This window comes from Pavona decussata, unplaced genomic scaffold (assembly GCF_977016875.1).
Source record: "Pavona decussata unplaced genomic scaffold, jaPavDecu1.1 SCAFFOLD_640, whole genome shotgun sequence".
In the NCBI taxonomy this organism is placed as follows: domain Eukaryota; kingdom Metazoa; phylum Cnidaria; class Anthozoa; order Scleractinia; family Agariciidae; genus Pavona; species Pavona decussata.
In genome coordinates this window covers 238,309-261,014 of record NW_028145872.1, presented here as the reverse complement: position 1 = coordinate 261,014, position 22,706 = coordinate 238,309, and the positions used below count along the sequence as shown (strand labels likewise).

At 36.6% G+C, this 22,706-nt stretch overlaps 1 protein-coding gene across 2 annotated transcripts; it reads left to right on the top strand.

Moving 5' to 3' along the window:
* The first annotated feature begins 7,361 nt into the window (after nt 1-7,361).
* Nucleotides 7,362-18,134, top strand: LOC146449123 (uncharacterized). 2 transcript variants are annotated; one of them, XM_085101998.1, is made up of 16 exons: nt 7,362-7,781; nt 7,917-7,991; nt 9,152-9,505; nt 9,922-10,029; nt 10,616-10,854; nt 11,143-11,321; nt 11,713-11,809; nt 12,147-12,482; nt 12,861-12,978; nt 13,295-13,386; nt 13,807-13,927; nt 14,348-14,473; nt 14,797-14,964; nt 15,323-15,496; nt 15,874-15,938; nt 16,367-18,134. In XM_085101998.1, exons 1-16 carry the CDS (start codon nt 7,547-7,549, stop codon nt 17,240-17,242), a joined length of 3,363 nt encoding a protein of 1,120 aa, XP_084958124.1. In that variant the 5' UTR covers nt 7,362-7,546; the 3' UTR covers nt 17,243-18,134. The 2 variants fall into 2 exon arrangements, with proteins under 2 accessions (XP_084958124.1, XP_084958123.1); XM_085101997.1 differs by having other exon boundaries at nt 16,364-18,134.
* Nucleotides 18,135-22,706: the final 4,572 nt, after the last annotated feature.

Below are 22,706 nucleotides of genomic sequence, written 5' to 3'. Positions count from 1 at the left end.
GGAAGTCCACTGGACCGGAAGGAATTAAATTTCACTTGAGGTATGAAATAATGTATGTTTTGCTATTTTATTTTTTTTGTACTTATACTTGGAAATTTTGGGGGTCTTCGTCTTCGAGTTTTCGGGGTCTTAGGGTCTTACTTTTAGAGGTCTTCGTTTTCGAGAGACCCCTCATTTTGCTTCAGTTTCCCTCATAGTTTTCTTTCCTACTACTGGTAATCAGAAAATATTGGCCAAAAGCTTTAATAATATTCTTAATTTTATTTTGACTCCCCATGCATGCTTGTCAAAACACAACACAACCCATAAAAATATACAGGGATACTTTACACCAAAGCATCTATTAATAGCAAGATTGATCAAGGCTGCAGCAGATGACACATTTCCCAGGCCTTGATAATTTTTGCTATCATATGAAAACCAAATCCAGTAACAATAATATTGTTAAAAAACAGCTCTGACAACCACAAGAGTGCCTACAAGAAATTCAACTGCAAGCAACGACTGGTGAATCATTCATTTATTTTTACAATCTTTCAATTTGCTCACCAAAAGTTTTCAGTGAGGTTTTAAAGTGCCTTTGAAGTAAAAAGTAACTGTGAGAAATATGCTTATTTGAAAGGCCTTTCAAAGTGCTGAGTAATGGCTTTTTGGTCTCATATCTTCTCTTGTTCCAGACATACAATACCCAAGTTTTTGTTTAAAAACTGATGACAACACAAATCTCAGTACAAAGATTATCACAAAATCAAGAATATCTAGTGAAATATGAGAGTGTTGTTCAAACTTAGCATCAGTAATGTACCCCAGTTGAAGACACATAATGACACTACTGTCTTGTTGCCATGACAACAAGTTTACTTCTGATTCTATTTCTTTGTCCACTCACATTCTCGCATTTTGTCTTGTTATTAAGTCATCGTTTACTCCCAATGAGCTGGTGAAGAGATGGAGGGCAACTGGTGTGTGTCAAGTAGGACTGTCTGCCTTTAGCCTCTCCTTATCTGGTCAAAAATGGGAGATAGTTTTGTTCATGGTAGAAACAGACTGGGGCCAAAAGTAAATCATAGCATTTTGTTTCTTACCTCGTGTTCATTATTGGTTCCAAGTGAGCAGCATCACACCAACATTTCCAAGAAATACTTGATGGTGTGATTTATTTTTGTGCTAAGATGATTTGTGACGTCATCAGCTTTTGAACAAAAACTTGAATATCTCTAGAACAAGAGAAGATATTCAAAAAAGAAAATGCCATTCTTCTCCTCCTCGAAAGGCCTTACAACCTGGCAAAATAAATCTGATTTCTCACTTCATATGCACTTCAACTGTAAAAAGGCTTCAACATGCACAAGAGTTGTCTGTGGGAGTGACAATTTATAAAAATTGTGCCACTTGGAATTAACAGTATGGTTGGATCAATCAAAACTGACATTTTGAGAGCAATTTACTGTAACAAGATACAGCAGTGTTGGAAGTTGGGTAAATCAGATCTACCCTATTCCTCAAAATGTGTCCTCATTAACTCAAACACTGCAACAGCAAGTTCATCGGTCCAGAAATTAATTCTTTGCTTTAAATCACAGAGTGTTAGAAAATGCTCACAATTCTGAACAATGGCGTCAATTGTTTGTTTTGTAAACCCAGTGACAAGATAAGATCTTTGCTGTAAAAGATTCAGCCTGTACTTTGATAACACAACATGCAAAGACTTCCTTTGCTGCTCACTAACCACTCTCACTGGCTCGTCCATACTACAATCCATAAGGGTCACACCTTTGTCAGAGGCTGCTATCAGAAGACATTCCTCACAGGAACACTGTGTTGAGCAAATTGAACAGCAGTGATGCTTTGCAGGGTAATTTGATGACTGTTTTCCATTAAAATACTCCAGCAAACAATGTCTTAAACATTTTGAGTCATTTAAACAAAAATTTCTCATTTCCTCAGTCATTCCAACGCGGTTTGTTGCAATGTCTGAGGCATTGTAATACATTTTTGCAAGGGCTGGTTTTCCGTCACGGCCTGCCCTGCCAATTTCTTGGAAAAACTCTTCAATTGTTCGTGGCACCATTAAATGAACAACTTGATGGATATGGGGGATGTTCACACCCATTCCCAGTGCAACTGTTGCAAACACAACCCTGACTGTGGGATTTTCCTGCATTAGTTGTTGCAATATTTCATGCTTCATCCTTGTGGTTTGTGGAGCATGATATTGGGCAAATAATCTGTTTTGAGGGATCCTTGCAGAATATTTTGGAAAATATTGGGAATCACCCAATACCTCACAAAATAAGTTATATGCTGTGCCACACCATTTAAGTGGAAGATAAATTATAGTTAATGGATATTCTGTTTGTTCCACCTTCAGTTGCTCTGCAATTGGTCTCAAAACACTTTCAAAAGACCCAAAGCCAAGTCTTGACGGTGCACGTTGATACTTTGCGATGAAAATATTTGGACGGTCAACATTTCCAATTATTATAAGTGGCGTTTCCATGTTCAATACACTGGTAATAAGATTTTGGGTTCTCTTCGGAGCTGTGGCTGTTAATGCAATTAACGGAACATCGGGGAACAAGGACCCCAGGACAGTTAGCTGAGAAAATGCAGGTCGGAAGTCTTGTCCCCTTGTAAATATAAAAAGAGCCAAATGAATGTAATCACATGCATTAAGTAGAGAAAATTTACTGTGAAAACTGTATAATAGCATTAATAATGATGGAGAAATACATTGTTCCTGCCATCAATCTTTATCTTCTAATATTAAATGTTACATTACTTACGTAGCAGAGTTACTTCAATAGGTATTAATAATACGCTTAGCTAAGCTTATTAGTAGGATTAATTTATTGTAAATTTTATGTGTTTATTAAAAGTACAATATTATTGTGAGTAAATTAGTGTATTAGAATATGCTTCATGCCTCTTGGTTTTCTTTTTATTAGTGAGTTATTACGTGTTATTATAAAAAGATGTTGCTTCTTGATCCGATTCACATTGATTAAACTGAAAAACAGTTAGCCTATCAATATTCAAAATGGATCTTATAACATACAAGTTTTTGTTCCCTTGCAGAATCTTTATCATGTGATAGATTTTGAGGTTTTTTCACATAAATTGCATTAGTGAGAATGATATGCCAAAATGTTCTTGTACATTCCTGAAAGTTTGTATGAGAGGGCAAAACCCCTCAAAGAATAATCAAGGGCCACTAACATACAGTGGTGAGTACTAAGGCCCCCCCAAATCAAGACTTCCACTACTTCAAATGATGGAATAAAAAGATGTATGTAACTTACAAAATTCATTTTGTTTTAGATAGGATTTCAACAAATGATCAGTCTTTTTTTAAATTTAATAGTTTTTATTAATTGCTCACACCTAAATATTAAATATAGCAATTACAAATTGCTTAGGAGTTACAAACTAAGAAACTAAGTTACAAAAGTTACACTCTACTAATTACAACTTCAAGGCTACTGCCTAACAGGAGCCAGGTATCCAGGGGTGCATAGAAAAAATCCTCCACATACCTAAATGCTTTGCAGCAGCACCTTATATTTTAAATGTTGGATTTCTTAGTTCTCTGCATTTGGCCTTGCAGGTTAATTTGAAATTTTCCTTAGGCAACAGCATTGAATTCAATACTAACAATAAATTACAAGTATCAGTGCAAAAAATTAAATCAAATCATATTCGTTTACATTGAGGTTTAACATATTAAACATAAGGCAAAATGTGGCATGAAGTCAAACTAATCAAAGGCTCCTGTGAGCCAACTCGTGAATGCAGATGACACATAGTAATTGCAATTTAGACGGCTACGGAAACTTCCTCAAAAGCTAAAAGAAATTATATCTTTGCCCGATTATGTAACGAAAAATGACCATTCTTGTACTATTAAAATGATTGTCAAATTATTCTGTACAGATTGAATAAGCCGATTATTCTGATGCGCCGATTAAAAAATATCACGTGTTTTTTTTATTCAAAGTTTATAGGAGCACGCCATGTGCAGCTACGTCATGCAAATTCGTGTGATAGTCCCCGGCTACTGGATTTCGCGATCGGGCTAGTGGATTCTAACCATCACTTGCCCGATGGGCAAGTGAAGTTTTTTTGGGAATTAAAATTACAAAATTACTGTAGGGCAAGCCGATCTCACAAAGGGAAAAATGTTCAACAAAGTATCGCATTACGATTCATGCCCGACATAAATGCGTGAAATTTTTCCTTTGGAGTTCAGTCCACGCAATCCTCAAGTAAAAATAATGAACTATGACAAGCTCTTGCTAAATAAGAATTATTTATTGACCGCGTCCTTTTGCTTTCCCATAAATTACCAGTTGTAAATTTCGAAAATGAAACATTTTTTCCCTTTGAAACCTCTATGAAAGCTGACAAGATCTTAAAAGTGTTCATTTCACCAGAAATTTGCATAATTTTGTTTACGACGTCAATGATGCGTGACATGGCACGTTCCGCTTTCGCGTGAAAACTGACAAATTAAATTATTTTTTAATTAAATTTTTTTTAATTCTTAAAAGAAACCGCACTCTGTAGAATAAAACGAAAAAAACCTAACTTTGCTCAGATTCAACGAAAAATCCCCATTCTTACACTAAAATGATTGTCAAATTATTCTCTACAGAATGAATGAGAGAATTCTGACGCGTCGTGAAACAAATTTTCACGTTTTTTTTTTTTTCACTAATTGAGTTTACGACCCCGGACTTTCTGAAAAACTGAAAAAACTTGAAACTTTGCTCAGATTGAACGAAAAATCGCCATTCTTGCACTAAATGATCGTCAAATTATTCTCTACATATTGAATAAGAATTTCCTGATGCGCCATGAACAACAAATGTTCGCGTGTTTTTTTCCACTAATTGAATTTAAAACTCATTCACTGCGCACGCCCGAAAGTTAACGACAAAACCGACTGATCGACTGATCGACTGATCGACTGATCGACCAAGTCGAGAGTCAGCTATCGCTATAACTCGTTCATTGCGCATGCGCGCATTCACGAGTTAAAAAGGGAGGACACATATGCATGACCCCCATACTATGAGCTTACATATGACAATAAAGCTTTTCCTATTCACACAATACCGTAAAATTCTGAAAATAAGCCCCTCCATGTATAACCCCCTCCATATAGAAGCCCCCCAAATCTGAAACGCAAAAAATACCTCCTATAATAAGCCCCTCCGAATACAAGCACCCGGGGACTTGTATTTGGAAAATATCCTCCATGATGAGGGAGATCTTGAAGTTCATTGCCTTTGTGTTTGAACTTGGCATTTTCAGTGCAGTTAATTTGTTATGATTTTTCAGCCAGTTGCACATTCAAAAATTTTGACACAGATTCCTCAGCAATAAATATTTATTATAAGCTCAGCAAATTTTGAAAAGTAAATTTCCCTCCTATGACAAGCCCCTCCGAATGTAAACCCCTCAAAAAGGTCCAGGGCTAATTTTTCTGAATTTTTTCGGTATTCAATTTACTCTTACAGAACGATATACAATTTAGCTGTCATCATCAAGTCATTTAAAATATTAAAATCTTTATTTATTTCAAAACTTTAGATAAATCATCTCTCACATTGACATCATTATTGTAAAGATTTGTAGCTTAAAATTAACTTTTCATTGGTAAGCCAAGAGCAGAGAGCTTCCCAGAAAGGCTTGGTCACATAAATTTGCAGAAAAAATTATTAGAAGTGCAATGGTTCAATTCTCATTTACAAAAGGCACCTAAAGGTCCATCAAAAGATTGGACTGTTAGCAGATAACTCTCAAAAATAATTTGCTTTCCTGGCTAACTAGTCTGAGGTCCCAAAAACAGTGTTGCCCGCATGAAAGTCGGTATGCTTAGACAAAGCCTTTCACAAGGATTGTTTATTTGGAGCAATAACAAAGGTTTAAGCAGAAAAGATACATTGTAACAGGTTTCATGTACATTTTGAGCATGACGAAATGAAACTTTTAATAACAAAACAGCTAAATTTAGGATTAAGTTGCCAATTACACGAGTTTATTTTAACAGATCACCCACGTCAACTTGTAAACCAAACTGAGACAAGGTTTCTGCACAACCCACTGATACATTAATTATGTCTACAATTTGTGACTCAAACTCTACTCATGCCTGTTCACTGTATAAGTGGGTGAGCATGCCGATGATGAATGCATGGTTGGTACCATGTACGACAAGTCTACATTAGTGTATGGCATGGGACTGTGCGGAAATCTTATGCAGAGATCTAGCCCGTACTTTTAGTAAATACATATTTATTGCTTTGCCACTATTTTATACAATAAATAAAAAAAAATACTACACATTTAAACAAATTTTGTTTAAGAAAGGTGTCTACTTTTGCTACTGCGTATACGTTTGGCGCCTACTAATGCAGCGATATTTTTGCGCGGTTTAAAACTATGCGAAGAAAGCAGAACTTAGAAAGTGCTCTTGGTATCAATCCAAAACAAAATGGGGGGTAACCACGCATTTTTCAGAGATAATAATGCTTCAACATGGAAAAAAAAAAGCCATACATTGCTTTGAATTTTACTGTTAATTTTTTTCAATTATTTTTGCTTTACCCGCATAGTTATAAATCACGCAAAAATACATCTGTATTAGTAGGCACTGGTTTAAAGTTCGATTGTTTATGTACTCACCAATTTTCAATGCAATGGGCCTCATCAACAATACATGCAACCACTTTCGACTGAAAAAACTTGTTTTGCAGTAGGGCCCTTCCTTCTCTCGAAGCAACTATGGCTTCCGGGTGTGCAAACACGACCCTAAATTCACCGTTTTGGACCTTTTTTAATGTCTCACGACCCACCAACAACTCGTACTGTTCAGTAGATTCTTCGTCGTCAGAATCACTCTTGTCTGCCTCACCAACAGACTCTATTTTCCCACTGCGAAGGACGACGCTTGAAAGACCTCGCTGCACAAGAGATTGCGAATGGTTCGCCATTAAACTGTCCAATGGACAAACAACGATAATAAGTGAGTCCCTTTGTACATCACTTCTTCCGCCAGCGCCAGTCTCGGAGCTCATCGTATGCCTTTTAAAACTAATAAGGTCGGGAATTAACTGGAATATTAGAGATTTACCGTAACCAGTAGGCAATACTCCAATTAAATCCCGACCTAAATAAACTGCCTCTAGGGCGCGAACTTGGGCTACCTTGAAAACAACAGAAACATCGCATTCAACAACAGCAAAATTCAAGGCTTGAAGGAAAGTGACCGCCATTTTTTTTAAACTTGGACGTTGGCCCCAGCCTTCTGCGCCAGGTTGAAAGCGAGGTAATCTGCAAGATTTCAGCAGATTCAACATATCCTCTAGCCAAGAATGATCAATACCATCATTTGTCAAAACTGTCTGAAATGACTGTATTGATCATTGTAGATCGACTCAGACCATGCCATATTTGGTACGGCTTCGCGCATACGTCTCAAATAAATATGGCGGATCTTTCGATCAGTAATTGATCCACACAGCTTTTTTGTTGTAAACTAATGGCGCAATCCAGCTCCCAACGCAGTGAAAAGAGAGATAAGAAAAAGCGCAGCTGGGCAAATGTTCTAGCGGAAGCAGAAGAACTTCTTTCTTCCAAAAATCAGAAAAGAAAACCAAAGGCAAAGACGCCGGTCTTCTGTTTTTGGAAGAACCCTGTAACGGGGCTCCGAACAACCCGTTCTAAATATCGTCCGAGAAAAAGTAGTAAAACGTCAAAAGTTCCGCCTGAATCAGGTGAGCGTTTCTTTTGTGTTCTTTTATGCGTAGCAGATTGGATCACTGTCTTCCAACTTTAACGTTCTACACTTACCTTAAGTTTAATACTGCAATATTATCGATGATTTTTCCTTTAAAATTATTTTTTCACAGAAGAGCTAAATCAACCCATAACTGAGGATATTTGCCCTGAGGATTATTGTGATGAAGCAGACGATACTTTGAAGGGTAAGCTTAAGTCAGTTTTGCTCCATGTCTCAAGTCAAGTTTCAAGTTTATTTTTGCCACTATGAAAATGTAATAAAAATTAAAATAAACTGGTGAGAACCAACAATGCTTTTAAATAATGGACACTATCATATATTATTCACATTTTTTGGAAAAATAATGACCAAATCAATGGCAGGGTAGAAATAGACCAGAAATTAATTTAAATTATATGTTTAAAGCATAATAACAATAACAATACTAATAATAATAATAATAATAATAATAATAATAATAATAATAATAATAATAATAATAATTTAAAACAATAATAATAATTCTTTATTAAATATTCCACACAAATTGCTATTTACAAGTTAAAAGTTTATACAAAAGCTATTAAAAAACCTATTCACAATTCATTTCGATTAAAAAGAAAGATGATATTTCCAAGCAATAATGTTTTTGTAAAGAAAAAGAAAAAAAAAACAAATGTCATGAAGTTTTTAAAAAAATTAAATTCAGCATTTTAAAATCAGTTCCACTTGATAAAAAGAAAAGAAAAAAAAAATAATCAAAATAAGCATCTCTCAAATGGCCTCTTCTGCAGTTTCAATGTCAAAGTCCGCGTTCTTGATGTCATGTTGAATTCTTCTTAATGTCCTAGAACCTCTAAGACAGACGAGTGCAGATCTTAACAGTGCGAATGAAATTCGGCATCTGATCCATGACATGGTTTTGGCATATTGCTCCCCTTTCTTGATAGCAATCAGCTCCGCTAATCGACTATGGTATCTCAAACATTCATTGCCCATTCCGCCGGTTGTAGTGAAGACCAAAGGTGTAAATGTTCCATGCTCAATAATAATAATTAATAATAATAATAATAATAATAATAATAACAATAATAATCTAGGCTTTAAACTGAAGTGTACAAAAAGTGGGAAAAATTAATCAGTTCTAGTTTGTAAAAATGATGATCAAAGTATTTGAGTAGTGATGATTACTGTAACACTGCCTTGTGGGTGGATTAGATGAAAATTTTGTAGACTTCATAATTATCATAGCAATTAATGACTATATGCTGGTCTGCTTACAACGCTTTGATTCATTTCTTCTGAACATAAAGATGGATGGTTTTAAATTATCTTAACATTTTTTTTTACTTTATCCTGCATTAGATTTAGATCACCTTCTTTCAGAGTGTGCCTCCTTTATTCAGCCGTCAGGGCAGACGTGGTCTGATAGAATAACCAACTTGGGGCAAAGTTGGGCAAGTGTCAGAAGCAAAATACTGAAGGCTGTTCTTGAAAGCCAACACATACCTGAAGCTAGCCACTGTTTCATTTGTAAAGAGGGAAAAGGATGCATTCGGTGTCACCAATGCGGACCAAAAAATCTCCTGTGCTTCGGCTGCGATGAAGAGTACCACAAATTGAATCCCCTTCATGACAGAGACATCTTCCATGAAGGGTTTTTTCAACCAGTGGCACCCACTGTTTCCCTTGACAGTAATGGAGACTTAATTACAACAAGTATGTTGATTGTAAGGTATCTTATTAACTCTAACTTCGTACTTTATCGATTTCCTGCACTAAGTAATAATAATATGTTTATATACAGTGGACTGATCCCTGTAATCATAATATTTCTCAAGCAAATCCCAGTACTCTGTGAAACTTAATTTACTTAACATCAGATAATGATATAACAATTATAATGGTTACTTTCAATTCAGAGGGTTACTATGCTGTTTAGGTAGAGTGACTCTGTAGATCTAACTAGCCTTGACTGGTACTTAGTAGTTCTCCATTCTGGTTACTGCAAGTTTCAACAGAATTGTTATTTTCTAACCACTTTATTATACATAGCCTTGCCACAGCCTCAAGGCTTACTAATGTACTATAGTTTAACTCAATATATATAAATAATTATCTTTGCTTTTTTACAGTGCGATATTTTCCACCAATATCATCATCATTTGTAAGTTGTGAGTGCCCAGCCCTGTCTTGTGAGTTCGTGTCCTCTGATGATAAATGTATAGTGGTTACTGCTGACGGTAATGTTTAATTTGCTTTCCTTCGAGTGTTTATGATATTCAATAATGTTTGAATCATCAAGTATAAAATTTGTTCCTTAATCTCTTCAGTCTATTAAATAAAGTAAGATTTTTTCCTATCTTCCTACAGAATTTATATTGTCTTTAGAAAATAAATTACAGTGCGGACACTCGAACCATGAACGGCAAGGCTTTTTTCGACCTTTTCTCTCTCTGCAATATAAACATAGTAAAGAAAATTATCACTCACTAAGAACTTGATATCTTTTTTCTGATTCAATGGTGTTAAAAAAAAGGTCGGATTCATTGTTTTCAAGGGAGTTTTTTATTGTACAGCATTTAAAAAAAAGATGAAGAAAAGACTTAACTGTTCACGGTTTTAGTGTCTGCACTGTAATAGTGTTAAAGCATTTTGATGTTGTTACTACTGTGCTAATAATATTGTAAAGAATCTCTAACAAAATTTCTAATTGTAAGAAAAACTAATATGATATGGTTTGGATTCATAATTCTTTGTTGTATTACCAGGTTAATATACACAACATAATTTCTTTTATATTGATTGTGTTTCCTGATTTTTTCACAGGAAGATTTGATTTCAATGTTTCTGGCTTTCACTGTTCTAAATGTAATAGGAGCTTTAACCCTCTGGAGCTCGATAATGTTATTCAGCTAGGTTATTGGCCTGGCACTATTGCCAATACCAAATACCTTTTTGCACAAGATTTACTTAAGAAGTGGGACCTTCTGCAAAAGAGGCTTCCAGGATCGTCTGAGAGCGGTTTCTTAAGATCTCTTGAGGATTTGTCAATTTCAAAAGGAAGGGTAGGTTAACTAACAACCAACCTCATTGATCTAGTAAAATTTAAGAATAATTATACTATGAAGCTGTTTACCAGGAACCTTATACAGAGAAATGTACAATTTGAAAATATTTAATATCCTCAGTTCTTTCCTTTTTCTTACAGTATTACCTATTTGTTAATTATGTTGTCCCCTGTTGAAATAATAGTTTTAATTCGTTATTTATTGGGTGACCAATAAGAAATGCAAATCATTTAGGTGAGCAAAAAGCAATGTGTGTAATATGTGTCTTTAATCTAATGTCTGTAGGTGGGTGTCATAAATGACAGTGTATTTAGTACCGCATATAAAGAATGGAAATTCTGTAGCCATGAAGTGGACCTGCTACAGTCAAAGGACTTGATGGCCTGCCCAACTTGTTCAATCTACCAGCATTCTGTCCATGTGGATGGAAATGCAAAGTTGTATAGGTATAAATCAGCAGGAACGTAAGTACAGGTTTTTTGTTAATATGTTATTTACATTAAAAAATCTATAGCTCCTTTGAAGGTGGAATGTTCTCTCGGGTAATATCCCAAAATGTCTTGCTGTCCTACTTTATCTCTGACAATGATATATTACATAAAAGCAGCTTCCAAATGAGGCCTTGAATTTTGCAATATACAGTTTTATTTAAATATTTGTGAAGCTACAGTATATCGTGTTTGTCATGGGAATGAGGGAGTCAAATTATAATTGCTTTTTTCAGGGATAAAACATTTTGTGTCAATTATGACAAATGTACATGTACCCTGTTGGAGCTGACAATTTGGGCATGAAAATGCATATTCAATTTTTTTTTCTGTTTTGCTGTTCATTTCCTGCTTTCTCCTATTTTAGAAAAAAGCGAGACCCGTACTATAAAGAGAAGTTTATTTTGGCAAATGACAAAGTAGATGATCATCTGGCCAATGTTTACAAGAATGCCAACCAATCTGTAAGCTATTCTCTTTTAATGTTGGAGGATAAGTTCATTTGAATTGTTATTATTATTATTATTATTATTATTATTATTATTATTAGTGTTATTATTATTATTATTGTTATTATTATTATTATTATTATTATTATTATTGTTATAATTGTTATTGTTATTGTTATTATTATTATTATTATTATTATTATTATTATTGTTATCATTATTATTATTGTTATAATTGTTATTGTTATTGTTATTGTTATTGTTATTATTATTATTATTATTATTATTATTATTATTAGCATTATTACTAATACTGATGTTCTCATTATTGTTGGTATTGTTATTTTGCTAGAAGGAAAGCTCAAACAGCCAATGTGGAGAATCTCACTGGCAAGCAGCTCGAAATTCTCTTAAAAAAAAAAAACATCTGGATGAAACAGGCCTTACCATCACTGGATGCAGACATGGCATAGCACAGAGAGCAGTCAACATGTTCTATGGCGAGATATATGGTTATGCCCATTATCTTCAAGTTCATGATATGATTCCCAGGAAAGTATCCTTTTTCTGGGAAGATATTGTCTGTAAATACTGGCCTTGGTTGAAGAAAAAAGATGCTACCACTGCTTCCACTATGAAGCCAGCACTGTCAGTAATGCACGGAAAGGCTCACAGTTGGCCTTGTCAGGTAACAATCCATACAAAATGAAACAAAGGGTAGTCTTTTTCTAGTGTGAAATTTATGTCTACAGATTCACACATTTGTTTTAGCTTCAGACTGTAGATTGTAACAATAAGTACCATAATTCTTGAAAGATAGTTTGAGTTTAGTGGTTTTAAAATATGTGGGACATAACAAACTACGTGCCTCTTCACCATCAGCAAACAAAAGACGATCGTTATTCATTTTTTTTTTCTTTTGCAATTCTATCACGTTTTGAAATATTTAACCTTTAATTTTTTTCTGGTTTTGTTTTTAGTTGTTTCCATGCATACCTATATATTTATACATTTAGTTTATTGTTGTTCTAACCTTTACCAAAATTAGGTTTATTTCCCTTCTTAGGTACTTTGGGGTGGATGGTGGCAAGAGGGAGCTGCTCGTTCCACTGGCGAAGAAGTAGAGCAAATCAACAGTTATGTTTCTCGTTGTGGCTCTACAACTAAGCACATGTGTCCTGAAGGTTTGGAAACGCAGTGAATTTTACAGTAGAATATTCAACGTTACCATATATGTACAACGTATGTGAATTTAAAGCTTTAAATGCCTACAGATTAGTTTTTTACATTATGAAATCCTTTTGGTGACTTCTGACGGGATAATGCGTCAAACAGCTGTGTCTTATTTTTCAAACGGCTGTTCTAGTCTCTTGGTAAGTTATATGGATTCATGAAGGAGGGACAGTTTTTAACATATAGATATTTGTTGAGGGTTTTTACATGCACTCTTTCTCATTGTGTACATGTACTTTTCCTGAAGAAATAGCTCTGTTGCCTTAGGTCGAGAAGAACTACTTACAGAACATGTCATGGCATGGAATCATCGGAAGATAACAAATATGCCTGAAGCGTTATCGAAAAGATACTCTAAGGTAATGGTCATAAACAAGCTAATTACTGCTGTCTGCAGGCCAGCACTCCAAGCATAAGCATCAACGTAGTAACCAAAAAGGAACTTTATTTCTTTCTTGTTTTCGTTTGGCTTCGCCATTCTTCTGCCAAAGTGCTGAAACTTTAATATGGCAGATATGGTGAAGGTGATTTTTCATTCTTGCATTTGTGCTTTCTGCTTTCCATATACGTTCTTGTCTCAATCTTACACTGTTTATTTCTGGATAATCACAAGCTGTTTCCATTTGTTAGAAGCCTTTTTTAACTATTAATCCTTGTACAAAAGATGTTTGATAATGCTCTTTGTTCGTGTTTTAAAAAACAGTTGCAGTTTCTGGCAGTCATTTATTGGCTGCATATTTTTGTTCACTTGTTTGTTTCTTTATTCTGTCTTTCTGTAGGTCAATCAAGATATTGTCAAGCATTTCCAAGAGTTCAACGACTTGGCTGGTGACCTTGCTGTTGATGTCTCTTCTTGTGATCTGGAAAGTTGGACATCAGATGTCATTGAACATGCCAGGCGTAATTTTTTTTTTCAAGTTCATATGACTTGTCAGTGAACATTGTAATGATGAGTTGAATGTAGGTTATTCTGGAATAGCTCACCCTTGCTTGATGTGTATATGCAGTTCATTTTCTCCATCTGTTTCAATGGACATTATTCATTTCCTTATAGTACATGGATGGTATAATCTGTCGTTGTAATGCTGTGAAAAAAATTATGGTGCTCATATATGTGCTAGTATTATCATGTGCACTGTGTGCACTGAGCAGAGCTTAGAAATTTTCATTACCCTGTGTTAACTTTTATTTAACCTTGAAAAGTTCAATACATTGTTCTATGGAAAAAGAATGATATTGTTTTACTTGTCCAGTTATCCTTGTATGATAACCACTTGTTTTTTGTCCTCCTAATATTTTGCTTTCCTAAACTATTTGAAGGACTTGATAAGAGATCTGTGTCAGAAGCAAGTTCAAGCCAACAAAAGTCGTTTGACCTGCAGCAGAAGATTGAGTATGCGGCCTTTTCAATCATACAGAGACTACGGAACATCAGCAAACTTGCAGGTCACTATGCGCTGGTGTTCACTATCAATGTTTCTTGGGCCTCGTAAGGGTGCATCTTATCACGGATTAAGTACTTACTGAATTTGTTTGTACTCACGCTGAATTTTTCTTCCATTGTTATTGTAGAAGCTGGGAACTTTAAGTCTAAAAATTGTCATGATGGAAATAGCTGTTTTTTTTTCTGTAAATTAATCTGTGAATCTGTAATTTCCATTTACAGTACAGAGGTGTACACGTTTTTTTGAAAATCTTAACGCTACGATTTTTCGGAAGTTTGTCAGTTTTCTCTGTTATTTATAGGTTCTCTGTGTTCCGTTACATAGATACATCCAAGCAACGGCATCGTTTGCGACAAAAAATAAGTAAGGAGAAAGCCGACCTTGCGAAAGTTCTTGATGAGTACAACCAACTGCCTACAACTGCGTGTCCTGTTGAAATTGCTGATGCGCTTGCAAACAAATTTCCTTGGGCACTAACTGATGAAAACGAAAGTAAGTTCTTGGTTTTGTTACACCTTCGTCGCATATATTTTTGTAAGTTTAAAAATTTAAGAAGTACTTTTCATGGCACGTTTTGGGAAAAACTGCTTTCAATTGTTGGTGGATGGAAGATCATGCTTAGCATTCCACTTAACCGCTATGCAAATTGCAGACTTGTTTTTTCTTATTAGTCCCCTGACAGGGGAACAACACCCTCGCTAATTTATTTGCATTGCAACTACAGTATGTTTCATTGCCTCGCCCAGTTGTATTTATATTTCAGAAGCGCACCATCAGATACACTGTACCGTATATAACGTGCTGTCACTCAATCAAGCGGTTTATATCTAAGTTCTCTTCGTATTCACAGCAACACCTGTCCGTGTTAAGAAACAGTTGGTGGAAAAATCTGAAGACGGGAAGAGGCTTAAGGAGGAGAAAGTATTGCTGGAGAGGGAGATGACTTCCTTTTTAAAATATTACCGCGATACGATCATTCCTCAGCTTGAATCAAGGATTACCGCCCTGAATGAAGTTTTGCGTGGTAATAATGGTTTTTGTATGGTCGAATGGCCTTCATTGCTACCACAATTTTATAGCTTTCATTTTAATTATACGTTATTTTTTTACTCGTTATTCACATGAATGTGACAGTTTTATTGAAGGAGTGAGCTTAGATGTTAAACTGTTGTTAGATGTTTTTGTGTTTTGTTTGTTTGTTGGTTTGTTTGTTATCGTTTTTTGTTGTTGTTATTGTTGTTGTTTTGTTTTTTGAAAGAGATGAATACTCATTTTTTGCTGTGGCACATTGCGTCACGTAACGTTTTTACCTTTTTTAGCATTCCAAAATAGTTGCGAGGAGTTGGTATTTAGCAAAAATGTTTCCCGTTGTTGTCGTTGTTGTTTCTTCTTTCTTTCCAGAACTGAGGGAAAGCAACTCTTCTGATGAAGTGAATCAAGTCACCGCATCTCCTGATACGCAGTCGGTAGGTTCCTTAGAGAAAGTTCTAAACAGGCTTGTCGTATTTAAAAGTAACCCTTGTAGGTAATTACGCGTAATGCCTGTCGGAACGAAACCGAACCAAGGTCGAGAACAACGAACGTTAAGACAAGGCAAGAAGGGTAAATAACATTTAGTAGTTAATTTTATTAGAGTTTGATATCACTATGAAGTGCTGAGATTTCGATTCTATCGCTTGGGAGTTCATATCTCATAGTTCATATTTCGATTTACCTGCCTGTAACAAAGCGAAGTGTTGTTAGCGTAATTTGAACTCGGATTGAGACGGCGCACTTTAGTGTGCGGATTGAATGTAGACTACTTTTGTTTTCATGTTTGTTATTACTTTTTTAATCTATTGATAACTGTTTATTTATCAATATATTGATTGCTGTACCTCTTGTTTGTTAGCAGCTAGAACGTTACTGTTGTGCTGATGATAGTGCCTCAACTGTATTTGGAAAAATCGCGCTGGCTCGAAAAGGTCTTAGCTTTGCCAGGGCGCAAATTGCTAGAGGTGTACAGCTTTTTAAGGCTGCCACAAGAGGCGATTATACGGAGTACACTGACTGCATTTCAGAAGAAGTGGAAGAGGTGTCAGATATTGATGAGGATGAATGGGAGGATGCGACTGTTGATGTGGCTTATCAGGACGACCTTCCCTTGAGCGACCAACCCGTGTCCGTTTTGGAAGGGGACGTCTGCAGTTGGATGTTCCCTGCCGAATTCTGTCAGTCAAGTATCGATGGGCGCAATGGAAGCAACGCCTGTAGTGTTATTTCCCTGGCCGTAACTCACGCCTTTCTTACCAGGAATGATGCTTTACCACAAGCTGGCAGCCTTTCCTCACAGTGGATAAAGCATCTTTACCTGTGTATGCGCCTTGGAAACGCTTTGTACGACAATGCCCGTCACTCGTTGCCCCATCGTTACTTGACTGCTGCAGAAGCAGCTCAACTGTTCTGCAACTATGCTCCTGTGAAAGTGCACCACCCATACCCTGTTCGGCTTCAAGACAAGCATCTTCCTTCCACCTTAGAAAATCAACTCGCCTTGCTTATACAAGAGGGAAAGCGTTGCGCTGCCCTATACATTTATGACAATAAGACTGTGTCATTCCTTATTAGTGGAGATGGCACTATCCTGTTTGTTGATTCCCATAGTCATCCACCGTACGGCGCAGCAGTAATACGTGCTAACAAATTAAGCCCTTATTTTTTTTCTTGTCTCGCTAAAGCAGCACTGCTAAATTCTAGCACCTTTGGTAATTTTACTCGTATAGAGGTTTAGCCGTGTACATCGTTCGATTGAAAATGATGTATTAATCAGTAAATGACAAACGCTTACTCGGAAAAAATTCGAGTGCTCCTATCTGGAGTCGAACCTAAGACCTTCCGATTACTAGTTCGGATGCTCTACCACTGAGGTACAGGAAACTCGTGGTAGCTATGGCCATTAAACTAGGTTCATGTGACAAACATCCTGCATACTGCTACGATTGGATTGCTTGTTTGGTTAAGGTAACTCGCAAAAAAATCTAATTTTCCTTTACCAACCGTTAATTGAAATCTGTTTAGTCATTTGTGTTTCCAGACATACTAAGCTCCATGTTGTACGCATTCCCATTTCCAAGCCCATATAAAGGAGCTGGTATCATGAATAGTAACCTTTATTGTCTCACTTGTAGAGGACATAATGTGTGTTGATAAGAGTATCTTTAGTAAATTGACTTTGAATGGTACGTAAAAAATTTTCTGTTTCATTACCTGTAACAATATTTATTAATTCATTTGAGTGGTTCAAATCCCGGCCGGACCAACACTCAGGGTCTTTAAATAACTGAGTAGAAAGTGCTGCCTTTGTAATTACAGCTGCAAACGGTTAGACTTTCTTGTCTTCTCGGATAAAGACGATAAACCGTAGGTCCCGTCTCACAACAGGTATTCCTCTGTGGGACGTTAAAGAACCCACACACTGTTCGAAAAGAGTAGGGGATGTAGTCCCCGGTGCGGTGGTCTATCTCTGTCTCTCATTCCATTTTTCGTTCACATTATTATACATGCTTTGGTTGATGGGTGAGATAAAAAAAACATAGCTGCTGCCGGTGGCGCCTTTGGATGCAGAAATGCGATGCCATTTAAATGCATTGTACTACCGTTATCAATAAAGTACTTGTCCTTGAGATTTGAATCAATTTTATTGTTTCATATGCGTGAAAACTTTCGTTCCCTCGCAATGGCTCCCTGTTAGTAAATTGTCTGCATCACTGTAAGGTCACCCTTTTAACTACTCTGTCAGTGTTTCCAACATTTGTTTACGGTTGACGGAATCCTTTAGCGCGATTACGATAAACGTGTAATCCGGCGTATGCTACTTAAACCAATGAAGAACAATCTGACAATTTACATTTGAAAATTGAGAAAACAAGACCGAACATGGTAATCATTTTCTTAGGCCTTGATTTATGACAGCGAGAAAAATTCTACTATATTTCGGCTCTCGTACAGACATGGTCATGTAATTAAATATATGAATTTGCAGCTTAGATATCTTGTAGCCGTGATATTTTAGTTGTATATTTCTTCAGGTTAATTACATGACTACCGGCTGTCATAGGGCCAGAATATTGTGAAAACAAAAGCCCGTCAGTACAACGGAGTCACTAAACTGCCATTCTTAGGACGGGAAATCAAAACGAACACGCGTTTTGTTAAGGGTATAGATCTTGCTGAGGAAAACTGGGGGTTCCAACATGGCTAAAATGTGTACTCAACACTACTTGAAAAACTACCCCAAACCATCTATTTAAACCTAATTTTCAAACCGCCCTGTCCAATTCCAATCTCGAATTATCAAGTCAACCGCCGGCTTATATTCGGACGAGCCAGACTTTTAAAAAGTCCTTCAAACAAGGCCAAGTTATTGAAGTCGTCCTTTTTGTTCAAAGCAAACAATGATTATTATTCGACCTAGATGTTCCAGCACTGATACATACCATAACAGTCGCACTTTTTAAACTGGCCCACTTCAAGACTATTTATAACGGACGCTAAGCGTCAGATACTTCGGAAGGTGGTCTACTAAATAGCTTAATCCATAAAATGGTTGTTTACGCAGGCCCAATTATCGTATACACGTAACGGTCTTTAAAATAGCCTTCGTAAAAACGTATCCTAATGACCAAATTTAAAAGTTTAAGTCAGCCAAAATCCCCAAATCGATCTATTATAACATAACATAACATAACTTTATTATTTATATAGTGCAAAATACATGGGTATATGATCTAATGAGCTTTACATTACAATGCTTATAATACTACAATGTTAAAGCTTTTAAGATTCAATTCTTAACAAATCATGAAATGCGTGACGTTGTTACGATCGGCAAAAATTATTCGACCTCAGATGTCAAACTGACCCAAACCATTAAATCGTTATCACTATTCAAACCGACCCCAACTCATACATGCGTCACCTGCCACGTTGCAGCAAAAATCATCACGGCTGCCTAATTAGTCAAATCGGACAAAATCACCCTCCTCATTGGACAAACTGGCCTAAATGGTAAAGACTATTCAAACCGGCCCAAATCCTCAGACCTGCGCAACCTCCTACATTGATCATCTTAGGCAATTTAATCAAACCTGGGTAAATTCTTCAAATCAACCCAAAGTCATAAAATAAGCCACACATTACTCAAAACGGCCACAACCATCAAATCTCGCATCAGTCAAATCATCAGATCTCGCCCATTGCTCAAATTGGTCAAAATCATTAAATTTCGCCCATTACTTAAATCGGTCAGCAACATCAAACCTCGCACATTGCTCAACTCGGTCAAAATCGTCAAATCTCACCCATTGCTCAAATCGGTCAAAATCGTCAAGTCTCACCCATTGCTCAAATCGGTCAAAATCGTCAAATCTCACCCATTGCTCAAATCGGTCAAAATCGTCAAGTCTCACCCATTGCTCAAATCGGTCAAAATCGTCAAATCTCACCCATTGCTCAAATCGGTCAAAATCGGCAAATCTCACCCATTGCTCAAATCGGTCAAAATCGTCAAATCTAGCCCATTGCTCAAATCGGTCAAAATCGTCAAATCTCACCCATTGCTCAAATCGGTCAAAATCGGCAAATCTCACCCATTGCTCAAATGCGGTCAAAATCGTCAAATCTAGCCCATTGCTCAAATCGGTCAAAATCGTCAAATCTCACCCATTGCTCAAATCGGTCAAAATCGTCAAGTCTCACCCATTGCTCAAATCGGTCAAAATCGTCAAATCTCACCCATTGCTCAAATCGGTCAAAATCGTCAAATCCAGCCCATTGCTCAAATCGGTCAAAATCGTGAAATCTAGCCTATTGCTTAAATCGGTCAAAATCGTCAAGTCTCACCCATTGCTCAAATCGGTCAAAATCGTCAAATCTCACCCATTGCTCAAATCGGTCAAAATCGTCAAATCTCACCCATTGCTCAAATCGGTCAAAATCGTCAAATCTCACCCATTGCTCAAATCGGTCAAAATCGTCAAATCTAGCCCATTGCTCAAATCGTTAAAATCGTAAAAATCTAGCCCATTGCTCAAATCGTTAAAAATCGTCAAATCTAGCCCATTGCTCAAATCGGTCAAAATCGTCAAATCTAGCTCATTGCTCAAATCGTTAAAAATCGTCAAATCTAGCCCATTGCTCAAATCGGTGAAAATCATCAAATCTCACCCATTGCTGAAATCGGTCAAAATCGTCAAATCTAGCCTATTGCTCAAATCGGTCAAAATCGTCAAATTTAGCCTATTGCTCAAATCGGTCAAAATTGTCAAATCTCACCCATTGCTCAAATCGTTAAAAATCGTCAAATCTAGCCCATTGCTCAAATCGGTGAAAATCATCAAACCTCGCGCATCTCAAAGTTAAAAGTCTGGAAATAAGCCCCGCCAAATTCGAAACACGAAATACACTTCTATTCTTCCTGTGTCTTATGCTTGTGAATTGCCTTCAAATACGCAAGAAATCAAAGCAACTGTGTGTATACTGAGTTACGGAAGAAGAACTATATGAAGAACTATATATAAACTGGTATAAATTTTACTGTAAGTAAAATTTTATTGTACAAACACAACTGTACTGTTGTGTCTGAAATGGGATTGTTTAGAGGGATTACCTTGGCATAAGCGTTTGCTATTTAAGATGATTCCCTATGGGTGAAAGTTGATGCGAATTTTTTCTCAAACATTATGTGATCGTTTCTTACTATATCGTATTTAAAAAAAAGCAACAAATAAATAAAAAGCAGCCCGGGTCACCGTGTCCGCAAAACAGATACGAGCCGCTCAGGTTGCCCAGCAATAGCTTGCAATGTTCGATTTCAAATGAGTGGATTTGATACGTTCTTGCCATGTTTGGGGGTAACAGAAATTAGATAGAAAAAGGAGAACTTAGAAAATCGTTACACCTAGAACCCCGATTGTCCACCAATGTAACGAGTGGTTTTTGGCTATCTTGCTACGGAGAATGTGGCTTATCTCGGCGGCTTTTCTGGTACTCGAGGGCGAGAAAATAGTGCTTGTGAATTGCTTGAGATCGGTGCGTGAACTGAAAACTAGCAACGGGTTGTGCTAGCGCGGGAAACGGGGAAGAAACTCGGCAGAGCAAACTAGCTTGGCAGCCGGCACTCGTAACAAACTGCCAGAGGTACAAGGTCTAGTTTCTTCGTTCCAAGGCGAAAACAGACCGCAAAAAGAGAGAGATCTTCTTGGTCACAGAAACTTTCTTTATTGTAGAGTAAACCTCGCCGATACTCCACAGCTAATACAAGCTTGTTAATCCATGGTGGAAATCTTAGGTACTCACAGGTCATCGTCAAAAGTAATCGTTTAACAATACTTTCGGGACTCCTTATATATTGTCTTAAACAAACACAGGTGGCACAGTATTCAACGGAAACAATAAAACTCGTGTGAACTAGATAACTTACAAAAGATCTCATTGGTTAAATTCTAGGCCTATCTAATAGAAAAAGTGCACATCTGTTGCGTTCTACGAGATAGCTTTGTTCTCTCTTTTAGCTATTGAAAGCGTAAATGTAGGAAGGAAGCATACATTGTTTGAGTTCAGCAGCTGTTCTATTAGTAATCGGACGATCTATTGAAAGTACGTGTGATTTGTTGAAAGTAATGTTCTATTGGTAACTGGACGATCTAGTGAAACTACGTGTGATTTACTGTAAATAGTGTTCTATTAGTAACTGGACGATCTATTGATTATTCAAATGCTCTATTGTGACAGCTGTGTACTATTCTGAATTTCAAATGAGTGTAGTTGTACAGTTCCAAGTGAAATGACTAAATCTTTCCTAGTTGCAATATTCTTTTGTTGGTTTTCAAGTTTGCCCTTCTGACCTCGTTCTTAAGCTCAAAAATCTTGAGTATTTTACCTTGAACGCAACCCACCCCCCCCCCCCCCCTCCACCCCTCTAACGCAAATTTACGTTTTATAACAATTTCTGGGTCGCTTCGTGAAGATAACAGGACATAACTCTTCACGTAAAGATAGAATTTACAGCGAAAAACTAAGGCGAGTTTGTTAATAACTGTAAAAAAAAAATTAAAAAAAAAATCCCCCCCTTTTGCTTGTTTCACCCTTCTAACACATCGGGTGTCACAGTCCAAGGTCAGTTGAAAGGGATAGCTAGAATTTGTGTCAAGCGCGCTTTATTTGTAGCGCGCTTTTGTTTATTCTGTAGATTTTAT

Coding starts and splice junctions, on each gene's coding strand:
- LOC146449123 (XM_085101997.1), top strand. CDS start 7,547: ATGGCGCAATCCAGCTCCCAACGCAGTGAAAAGAGAGATAAGAAAAAG. Junction 13,928..14,347: donor TGTCATTGAACATGCCAGGC/GTAATTTTTTTT, acceptor AACTATTTGAAG/GACTTGATAAGAGATCTGTG. Junction 15,939..16,363: donor CATCTCCTGATACGCAGTCG/GTAGGTTCCTTA, acceptor CTTGTTTGTTAG/CAGCTAGAACGTTACTGTTG.